The 12,239-nt window shown below is 41.9% G+C and overlaps 1 protein-coding gene across 2 annotated transcripts in view; it reads left to right on the top strand.

Annotated features, from left to right (window-relative positions):
- Positions 1 to 12,239, top strand: part of FBXW8 (F-box and WD repeat domain containing 8) — a 1,953,337-nt gene that overhangs the window by 1,815,246 nt on the left and 125,852 nt on the right. For both annotated transcript variants that reach the window (XM_044068251.1, XM_044068250.1), the window contains one exon: positions 109 to 282. In XM_044068251.1, the coding sequence (XP_043924186.1) occupies positions 109 to 282 (174 nt within the window). The remainder of the gene's footprint in view (positions 1 to 108; positions 283 to 12,239) is intronic.

The raw sequence follows: 12,239 nt of genomic DNA, 5'->3' as shown, positions 1-12,239 counted from the left end.
ATGTTGTTTTAATGTTACTGTTTTGCAACTTCATGAATGTACATAAACATGACTTTTGTTTTCTTTTGCAGAAGAAGTCTTATATTACCATTGTCTGTCTTTTTTCAGGGTTAGAGTATATGACCTGAGGACAAGTAAATCTGTAAACTCTCTCCACTCTCATCACCTTTTGGTTTCCTGTGTCCAGATGGATGACTGGAAAGTTGTCAGTGGAGGTACTGAGGGTCTGGTCTGTGTGTGGGACTGGAGAATGGGAACAAAACTATGGGAAATGCATGCCAGGTGAGTGAAAGGTGTTAATCTTTCTCCTAGAAATAAAATAAGTTATTTTACCACAGCTATGACTTGTGATGCACTGTCAAGTTTATTTTCTCTGCCTGTAGTGTGGCTACTTCTCTTATGAGTTTCCTACAACATACCATTTTACTAGTTGGCAAAGGGACTCATAGAAATTGCTGAAGACAACTTATGAGAATGTAGATTTATAACAGTTGAAAACTGACTAGTCAAAGTAGTGGCCACTACAAGATGGGTTTCTCTTTGTTGGGACAGTAAATATATATATATATATATATATATATATATATATATTCTAAGCTTGTTTCCTGCCTTTCCTGTAACTAGTCTAGTCCGGATGCAGACTTGCTGTACCTAGGACTGTTGGTAAGCTTCTGAGCCCTCCCCCCAAGCCTTTCTGTGTTGGAGGGGAAGCATGCTAGCTTATCAGTGGGAGTGGTAATGACTAGGTAGCCTATCTACCACAAGAGAAGTGGTTTTTGGCCCAGAAATCGTAGTTTGACCATTTGGACAGTTTTTTCATCTCTTTCAACTTTCTGGTTTAAAAGCCCACATCTGCACTTGTTTCCCACCTTTCCTGTAACTAATCTAGTCCAGATACAGATTTGCTGTATCCAGGACTGTTTGTAAGCTTCTGAGCAGTGCCAAAGTCTGCTCTTCAATTTTTCCCTTAGATCTGTTAGTTCTCTCCTCTCCTGCACTTTTAGTAGCTTGTTAGTTTAGCACTTTACCAGACTTATTGTACCAATTATTGTAGCACACAAAAGTGCTACCAGCACTAAACGTTCTACAAGGAAACAGCTCCAGTACTTATTAATGCCCACCCCTCCAAGCATGTGTAAAGGTCAGTTCCCTTTGCTTTCTCCTATTAACCTGGTGAACTTGGGCATCCTGAGGCAGTGTAGCAACTGCCTCATGTACACTGACAACCCTCTCTTCTTACCTCCAACACTCAGACTTGTGAGAGATGCACTTATATATCTAAATTGGAAGCCACTCACTCTCCAGCCAACACCAGAATAACTAGTCAGGAGGAGAAGGTCAACACTTGCACCACACCATATGGAACACATACCCACCAGAACATACACCAGCATTGCCTTCACATAAAAACATAAACCACGCACCCACCTTCGCGGAGGCTCTCAATAAAAATCTAACCAAACAGCAGAGACCTCCAAGGCAGAAATGCACTCAACCACCACAACACAACACTAATCACGAGACACACAACTCTCCGAAACAGTGTGTCACTTAACCACCACAACACAACACTAATCACGAGACACACAACTCTCCAAAACAGTGTGCCACTCAACCAAAGCCCCTGAGGCAAAGCAGCATGCCCAACACACTAGTCATAGGTGACTCGATAGTGAGGCACACTGATGTCCCACTCACTAGGTTGAATAAGGAGAAAGGAACAGCCAGCTGCCTGTCAGGAACCAGGATCCACCACATAACGCACGCACTCAGCTCCCTCAACAACAGGTAAAAATATGACTCAGTGTACATGTGGGTGTGAATGACCTGAGATGTACCTCCCTGGATTACATGAAAGGAGACATGGAGGAGCTCTCTGATTATGTAGCCCAGGCGGGTATGACCCTAGCCCTGAGCAGCATCCTACCATTACCCAGAATGATACCACATTACAAGTAGAAAATGATTTATTTCAACAATTGGCTATGTTGCTTGTGTCATTCTATGGGGATCTAGTATCTGTCTGCCTGGGATGACATGATTGACAGACCTCGATGCTTTGCCAGAGATGGCCTACATCTGTCACCCCTGGGCTTCCAGATACTGGCATAAGCTCCTGCCACCCCTATAGTGCCTTTTTTAGGTGGTGTTCCAAAGAACTAATTACCACTGTAACAGCTACAAACAAATGCAGTTTGAGGATCTAGCTGTTCAGCGCTGGAAGTCTAAATCTCAAAATGCACATGCTCGAAGTACTCCTTAAAATGGAGAACATCGACATTTGTGCTGTAACAGAGACCTGGTTCAAGGCAGTAAAAAGCACCCCTGCACTACCAGGCTACAACTCATTCCACACTTTTCGGCCCCAGAACTTGGACCAAAGATCCAAAGGCAGTGGTGTTTCCATATTCATAAAGGATGCGCACACCTCCAGACTGGTAGCCAAACATAACGCATCTGAGATACTTCAGGTGCAGCTAACACTGGGTAAGACAGTGATTCAGGTCGTAGCCTGCTATAGGTCCCCAACTATGTCCCAAGATTCACACTCCACATTCCTAAGCACCCTGGAGAATATTAGGGTCCACCCTAACACTCATACTGGGCGACTTCAACTACCCCTCCATTAACTGGGAAAACTACTCATTTACCAATACACTTGCCCAACGCTTTCTGGAATTCATTAATTCCAATGCCCTGGACCAGCTTGTTCTTAACCCTACTTGAGGTAGCAGCATCCTTGACCTCATCATTACTAACATGCATGACCATTGCTCTAGACCAGTAGTCAAATCCTCCCTGGTTAGATCCGATCACAAGCTAATAACCTTGGAAATCCACATCCCTCGTACCCCCACAACAAAGGTAACCACCATGAAAAACTTCTCCAAAGCTAACTTTGGGCTCCTAAAAACAGAGGTGGCTAACTTCACGACACCCATGCAAATGGAGAATAGTTGCATGACCGCCAAATCATACACCAATGCACTGTACGAACACATACACAAATGCATGGAACTCGCCATACCCAATAGAACTAAGATGCTCTCCTCAAAAAAAAGGAAGCCAATCTGGTGGTCCCCTGCCATAAACAAACTCTACAACAGAAAGAGGAAACTGATGCAGAATAAGGTGAAGTCCCAAGACTGGATAAACTCCCTTATCAACCTCAACAAAGGGTTGAGATCCCTCATCAAATCGTCTAAAGCTAGCTATGAAAACAGAATTGCAGCAGATAGTAAAGACAACCACAAGGCCTTCTATAGTTATGTAAAGAATCTCCATGGCAATACCCAGATTTGCCCAGAGCTACTGCACAATGGTACCTCCTATACTGAACCAACAGATATTTTAAATATACTGGCGGAGAGATTCAGTGCTAACTTTACCCCCCCCCCCCAAAGGACCAATCACAATACCAGTAGATTGCCAGTCACCCAGTATTATTGCTGCACAGGTTAAAGCAGCACTGTCCAAGGCCAAGAATACAGCTTTTATGGGACCTGACAGTATCCCTGGCTGTGTTCTGCATGAACTACAGAGGGAACTGGCACCTCACCTGTGTTCCCTGGTCAATCACAGCCTCAACTCAGGCTTTGACCTTACCGAATGGCATCCCTCTCCACAAAGGAGGAGCGACTACTGACCCCGGGAACTATCGCCCCATTAGCCTGACGAGTCTGATATGCAAAGCTATGGAATGCATCATCATGGACCTAATAAACAAGGATATAGGGAATCTCCAAACTCTGGATCCTTCACAGTTTAGTTTTGTGAAGGGTAGATCATGCCTGCTCAACATGGTTGATTTCTTTGAGTCAGTCATCAGAGCTGTGGATGAAAGTAAGGTGGTTCATACAGCCTACCTTGATCTGACCAAGGCCTTTGATACCATTCCCCACTCAGGAATCATAGAAAAATTTACTAAGCTAGGCATCAACCCCTATATCACTAGGTGGGTTGCAAACTGGCTTGCAGATAGAACCCACAGTGTGAAAGTAGCTGACTCCAAGTCGGACTGCAGACCAGTCACAAGTGGAGTCCCACAGGGTTCAGTCCTGGGTCCTCTCCTGTTTGGTATCTACTTCTCTGAAGTCCAGGCCAACACGAAGGGACTCTGGCTGACAAAGTTCGCAGATGATTGCAAGTTGGGAGCTATTATTAACTCCCCAAGTGATATTGACATCCTACAGAAAGGCCTCAATGAGGCCAACGACTGGTGTCAGAACCATGGCCTTAAAGGCAATGCCAAAAAATGTATCTTTATCCCCTTTGGGAAAAACCCGGTTCCCTTGAATTACCACATTGATGGTAGTCCATTGAACACAGAAGGCATTATAAGAGATCTGGGAACACAGGTTGACAGCAACCTCTCTTTTGACCACCAAGTTGCCACTGTGGTCAGAAAGTCCTATGTGGCACATCTCATTACTAAGGGTTTTGCATCCAGGAAGAAAGAGGTCATTGTCTCCTTCCCTCATTAGGCCAGTCATCGAGTACAATGCCCCATTTGGCATGTATCTCACTAGACACCTGCAACAACAAATGTACCTCACAAAGAGGATCCTAGGCCTTAAACACCTGTCCTATATGGACCGACTCAAAAAACTCCAACTATTCTCTGTCTCATATCGCCTACTTAGAGGCGATCTCTGCTTGACTTACAAAGCCATGACTCACACAGTTCTGTTAGAAATGCTACATTTAAAGAAACCCCAATCCCTTCGCACCACACACTCCAGAGACCTCAACCTCATTACCACAATCAACAGAACATGCTAGAGGGACAGGTTCGTAACCCAGAGACTGCCCATGCTATGGAATAGACTTCCCATACATGTCAAGCAGAGCACCTCGCTGACCCTCTGCAAGAGAAATCGTGATGAAAGTTTGGGAAATAGAAAATTTACCCCGGGATCACGCCTGTGGCTCTACTCGACAGAGGCACTAGGAACTAAGGTTGGGTGGCACAATGCCAGGGTAATCCTATCGGCTAGGCTTGTAAAGGCTCCAGGGCCATTAGCCTAGTACACACCTATGAACGCTTGCCAACCATCAAATGATTGACGCCAGTTTACCTTTATGAAGAAAGGCAAGCCCCACTGCACCGGCCCACACTAACACCCCCTACTTTTTATATATACCAGCTCCAAGGTTACACAACAGTGGGGAAAGAGAAAATCCCTTAATCCATTAATCCCACTGTTACATTTTCTTGTATTCTTGTATTAATTAAATGTTGGGTAAACTGTGAATTAGCTGAAATAGTCAAACTGTTACCAGTTCAACAAAAAAAAAACTGATACCATTTATATATATATATGTATGTGTGTGTGTGTATGTGTGTGTGTGTATATATATATATATATATATATATATATATATATATTCATTCATTCATTCATTCAGATGGGGCATCCGTTCCTTATTCATCTCAGAGTCCTTCCCCTTTAGACTATGCTTCTGAGGAAGAGGAGTCTACTAGTCCTGACACTCCCTTTGAGGAGCATTCCTCTGGGGACACAATTTCCAGGATGATGTAATTTTTTTAAATGGGATTGTTTTCAGGTTTCTAATATTTATTTATTTATTTGCATTTTGTTTATCAGGCTGGTCCATTGGGTTGAGAGGAGCCCATTTTCAATGGGGTCCTGGGGAGAAAAGCTCCAAAAATACAAAGCATATGATACAAAGTATATAATAAACAAGTTATTAAAAATACAGTAGTATAAATAAAATGGTATTTAAGGTGCAATTTAGTAAAAATGCAAAAACAGAAGTAATAAAAACAATCATAGTTAATATTTACAAATATGTTAGTTTTTAGAAATGCAAAGATTCAAGATAAAACAGTAAGTAGATATTTACAAATATATTTGTTCCCTCTGAAGAAATATTGGAGGGGCAAGGAATACATAGGATTCATCTGGGTCCTTTAATAGGGAAGTGAGCTAAGGCAGAGATGAGCAGAGAGGGAAGAGTTAGTGAAGGAGGAGGTGTAGAGGTAGGCAATTGGAGTGAGGAGGGAGGGAGGGTGAGTTACTAAGGGAGATTATGTAGGATTGGAGCAGGATCATTCCCAATGGGATGTAAGGTGTAAGTGAAGCAAGGTTTTAAAGGAAGAGAGGCTGTTAGTGATGCGGATAACAGGTGGCAGTGAGTTCCAGAGGTGTGCTAGGGAGAAGGACAGTAGATGTTTACCTGGTGGATGGGCAAGTTTGTGCAGTTCAATCAGATGCTGGATATTAGATCTTAGGAGTCTATCGGGTAGGTGCATTTTAAAGGTGGAGGTAATGGAGGGGCAGAGAGTGGGACTGAAAATAACTTTGTGAGCTTGGATGAGTTGAATGTAGGTAAGATAATTGGGCAACTCTAGCCAATTCAGTTTGTGAAGGGCAGTACAGTGATGGATGGATGATCTGTAACCTGTGGCAAACTTGGAAATTTTTTTGTAACAGGAAGTATTTTGAGGGAAGATTGTAGGTTAGTAAGGAGTGGGGCACCATATAGGAGAGAAGGGATGAAGTATGTGGTAGAGAGAACAAACGTGGTAGAGAGAGAGAGGTAGCGATTGTGGCGATAGAGCATGCCAAGTTTCTGGTGTGTTTTTTTGATATTTATTTGTAGGTAGGTATCAAATTTAAGCTGATCATCAATGAGGACACCTAGAAGTTTTACATTGGATACTATTTTGAGGGGTGTATTATTCCGAATGGTGATGGAGAATTAATTTTTGTCTATGATGGTGGTTTTAGAAGGGGTAAATATAAGTTTAGTCTTTGACGCATTGAGTGCTGAGAGGTTATCTAGCATCCATTGTTCAATAGAACAGAAGGCATCTTGGGTTAATTTTATGAGAGTGGAGGTAGAGGTGGCAGAACAGATGATAAATAAATAAAATCCACTCCTAGAGCCAATAACCTACGACCACAGTTAAAAAAACAAGTTTATTAGTCCACAGGTCACAATTCGCAAATGTAATCCACAAAAATCACAATGTAAAATCCATTTGGAACACAACAGGTCAAGCGCTTTCGTCAGTAGACTTCATCAGAACAATTCAATACTTGTGCAATTAACCTTTTTATATATAAAAAAAAAAAAAAAACTGCCATCAATTAAGTGAAACAACCCTAAATTAAAGTGACAGTGTTATTCATAGCTGAAAGATACTATAACAATTAAGAATTTCTCTTAAAAGACTACAAATCACTCAAAACTTAAAACATAATGTATATAATATATATATTAAAACATAATAAGAAAGAAAACTGAATAGGAGAATTTATGAACATATGTACAGTATTTTAAGGAAGGACGATAACAATGCCCTTTATAAACATATTGCAAGCTACCTGGACCACCATTTGGGATTTTAGAGGTTGTGGCCAAGAATATTAGGGGAGGTGACTGGGCCAACCAACTGCTTAGAGCAGAAGTAAGATGGCAACTTAGACTAAACGCCACTGTAGTTTCAGGGATTAATGAGCATATTAGTTTAAAGCCCAAACGGAGGTATCGGACAACTAAACTTTGAAATTGCCTAGTGGCTTTTAGTTTTAATATTTTTAATATTTTTAATATTTTTATATTTTGTCCCAGAAACAATGTAATAACATTTCCCATCATTTCAACACAACCATGTTTTAATATATATATATTATATATATTATGTTTTAAGTTTTGAGTGATTTGTAGTCTTTTAAGAGAAATTCTTAATTGTTATAGTATCTTTCACTTCTGGTTTCCGGTGGAGCGAACGGGTGTAGTAGCCGGGAAGCAAGTGGAATGACACTTAAGACTGTTGGTAGGGTAAACCAAGGGGTTTGGAGTACTGGCAATGCGTCTGAGACCCCAGTTAACACGAATGAGATGCTGCCCAGGGTAGGAAGTCAAGGCTTCCTTCAGACACATGATCGTTTGAGGGATTGGGTTAAAAATGACCATCTTTTCTTTAGAAACAACAACGCCGAAGGGACTAACAGCACTGACTTAAGGTTAGTTACTCTTGAGGCTAAATTGCACAAAGTCCGTGCACTTCAGTGTGACAATGCATATCTTAATGAATGTTTAGAAAAAAGACGAGTACCTAAAGGACTACGGGTTTTCAGGTTCCCTAATGGTGTTAAGAAGGGACAACCTGAATGTGAGGAATTAGTGCAAATGTTCGATAGACATGGTATAGAACTGATTGAGTTATTTTAAAAATTAATAATAAAAGAATTGATGAGTTTTTAAAAGAAATTGATGAATTAAATAATGTAATTTTAACTGACAATAGCTTTGTTAAGTACAGTCATAGATACAATGGATTATGTGATAGGGTTGAGAATGATGTGAATGTTAACATTGAAAGAAAGAAAAGAAAAAGTTGTTAAGGGATGAATATGAGTACAAACATAACCTTGCATACCGATTTCCCAAGGCTTATATGGAAGGATAAGAAGTGTCAAATCACCAACAGACCAGTGAAGTTAATCCCCATAGGGCTACACCAGGTACCCGACATACTACTAATAATAATTTGTATGATTCAGAATACCCCCATCTCAGAAGGTCAGCAAGGTTGCAGGACAAAAATAAATATAGGGATGAGAATAATGTTTTTTTAGGGACAACAGGGGGAGGGGGGAGACTGAACAGTTACAGGAACCAAACAGGTTGGAGAAAGAACAGTTACCATCAATCTTAGTCAGTGATGAATGTTCAGGTTTTGAGACACAGGAGATTATTATGGTTAAGCATGATGGTTTATTACACACATATAAAGGATTTAATATTTTCAATTATGCAGGAATCAAGATTAGTAAAGACTTGTTTCATCTTCTTATGAAGGGGATTAAATTTGTTCCTGCTACTAGGGAGAATATTTGTGACACTTAATCGAATTAAAGATTTTTGTGAGAAAGTTGAATTTAAAATTTTTATTTAAAGACCAACAGATTCTCAGCTAGAGCGTCTTCTGCATGGAGACATGCGTGAATGGGTGTAACTTCGTTGAAGGTTGTGCGTCAGGCCTGGAAAGCCAGTATGTAAAAATCAACTGCCAATCATTAGCGGACCGGAGTTCTGCTGTGTCGACCCCTAACCAGGAAAAGCCGAAAGACACAAACAAATCATAATAATAGTAGTATGAGTTCCAATGTTAAGAAGAAGAATTGTTTTAACCCGCCCTTACACCCTTTATTGAGTTCCTTTGAAAATGCATGTTCCCAAGAGATTTATCAGAATTTAAGGGAACATAGGTCAAAGGTATTTAATTTAACTAAAACTGAGAAACAACTATTGGATGGTTTCAGATGTGATGTTAACTTAAGATTTATGAAACCTGATAAGAGTGGGGGCATGGTGATTGCCAATACTGAAGACTATAACAACAGAATTTTCTGTATGTTACAGGATGACACAAAATATGAATGTGTTTCCAGGAACTAAATTAATATTTCTTACAGAAAGATCAAGTTGTTTCTGGAGGATTCACTGTACCAAGAGTCTATCAACGAGAACATTTTTAACTTTCTTAATGTTGAACATCCTACCATCCCCATGGCTTTTGGTATTCCAAAAACGTACAAGGATGTTTTTGAACCCCCATACAGGTTGATTATATCAGGTCAGAATAGTATAACTTACCCCATGGGTGTTTTTATTGATCGTACAGTAAGGAATGTTTTGGCTCCCATTGACCATATTTTGGTTGATTCATGGGATTTTTTGCGGAGGATCAAAAGAGACTATTATGATAAGGACGTCAGTTTCTCCACAAAAAATATGGTTGATTTATTCACTTCCATACCTCATGAATCAAACACATAAACACACTAAGACATACTCGGAGGCTCTGAGTAAAAATTTACCTAAACAGCAGAGGCCTCCAAAGCAGACACCCAAGCAACTGCAAACTCAATACACCACACAAACAACACATAAACAACAAAATCAGTGTGCAAAGCAGTCACTGCCCTTAAGGCCAAATACAACACCAAACATACTTGTCATAGGTGACTCCATAGTCAGACACACTGACGTCCCACTCACCAGGCTGAACAAGGAGAAGGTCACGTAAGCTGCCTATCGGGCTAGAATCCGCCACATAACACAAGCACTCAGGTCACTCCACGGCAAGTACAAGTATGACACAGTCATTGTCCATGCTGGTGTGAACGACCTGAGACGTACCTCCCTGGACTACATAAAAGAGACATAGAGGAGCTCTCTGATTATGTAGCCCAGGCAGGTATGACCCTGACCCTGAGCAGTATCCTTCCTTCACCAAGAATGATGCCACAATATAGTGACAAGATGATCAGCTTTAACAATTGGCTTAATTTCTGGTGTCATTCAAAGGGGATCCAGTGCCTGTCTGCTTGGGATGACATGCTTGACAAGCCACGCTGCTTCGCAAGTGACGGCTTGCACCTGTCACCCCTGGGATTCCGGATATTGGCTAAGGCTCTTGCCACCCCATAGTGCCTTTTTTAGGCAAGGCTCAAATTCTAAACCTACCACCCTAGAAAACAAAAATGTGAAGAAACTAGGGGTAATGCTGCTCAATGCCAGAAGTCTAAATCTCAAAATGCACGCACTCGAGGCCCTTCTCAGTATGGAGAACATCGATGTCTGTGCTGTGACTGAAACCTGGTTCAAGGCTCCTGAGAGCACCCCGGCACTATCAGGTTTCATCTCATATCATGCGTTCCGGCCCCAAAACCCGGACCACGCCACAAAAGGAGGGGGTGTATCCATATTCATCAAGGATACCCACACCTCCAGGTTGGTGGCTACATAAGCATCGGAAACCATCCAGGTGCAATTAACCATAGGCAAAACTGCTCTACAATTTGTAGCATGCTACAGGCCACCCTCTCAAACTCAGGAAACCCACACAGCCTTCCTGAAGACACTGGAGGGTATAAATGTATCACCAAACACCATCATATTGGGTGACTTCAGCTACCCGAATATAGACTGGGAACATTACTCAAGCCCAAACTTTCTAGCCCAAAGGTTCCTGGAGTTCATAAATTCAAATGTCATGGAAGAACTAGTCACTGTCCCCACAAGAGGAGAAAATATACTAGATCTCATCATCACGAACATGGGGACAAAATGCTCCACACGAAGTATATCCCTCATTGGTGAGAACAGATCATAAACTAATCTCCCCAGAAAACCACAACCCGCCCCCACCCCAAACAAAAAAGACCACAGTGAAGAACTTCTCTAAAGCAAACTTCACACTACTCAAGACTGGTGTGGTATCCTTCAAGGCCCCGAGCCAATGGAAACCACAACCCAAGCTGGAAGCCCTTACAAATGCCTTCTATGAACACCTTCAGGACTGCATGGATCAGGCAATCCCAAATAAAACCAAGACTCTTTCCACCAAGGGCAAACGTCCAGTCTGGTGGACCCCAGCCATAAACAAACTTTACAATAAGAGGAGAAAGCTATTACATGATAGAGCAAAATCCCAAAAAGGGAAGGCATCTTTGATCAGCACTAGCAAGAAACTACGATCCCACATAAAATCATCCAAGGCCAACTTTGAGAGAAAAATTGCCATAGATTCAAAAGACAATCATAAGGCCTTCTTCAGCTATGTCAGAAACCTGGGTGGAAACTCCCAGATATGCTCAGAATTAGTCCAAAATGATACAAAAATCACTGAACCCACAGACATTGCCAACATACTGGCAGACAGGTTCAGCACAAACTTCACCCCTCCCCAAAGGAGAGAGATAACTATCCCAACTGAGAGTAGCCTCCCAGACATCTCAAATGCGCAGGTGAAAGCTGCTCTCTCTAAAGCTAAAAACACAGCATCAATGGGACCGGATGGGGTCCCCGGCTGTGTGCTACATGAACTCAATGAAGAACTAAACCCGCACATAAGGCAGCTGCTTAATCTTAGCCTCACCACAGGATATGTGCCCAAGGAGTGGCGTACGGCAACTGTGGTCCCACTCCACAAAGGTGGTGCCTCTACGGACCCTGGTAATTACCGCCCCATAAGCTTAACAAGCCTGGTCTGCAAAGCTATGGAGAGGATCATAATGGAACTCATAAACAAGGACATAGGGGACTTGCAGACCTTGGACCCAACCCAGTTTGGCTTTGTCAAGGGCAGATCTTGCCTTTTGAACTTGGTCGACTTCTTGAAACAGTCACCAAGGCCATTGATGAGGAAAGGCAGTCCATACAGCCTACCTTGACCTTGCAAAGCTTTGACACAATAC

Source organism: Protopterus annectens, chromosome 4.part0 (assembly GCF_019279795.1).
Source record: "Protopterus annectens isolate FY-2018-M chromosome 4.part0, PAN1.0, whole genome shotgun sequence".
Classification (NCBI taxonomy): domain Eukaryota; kingdom Metazoa; phylum Chordata; order Ceratodontiformes; family Protopteridae; genus Protopterus; species Protopterus annectens.
This window is presented reverse-complemented; position numbering and strand designations above follow the sequence as displayed.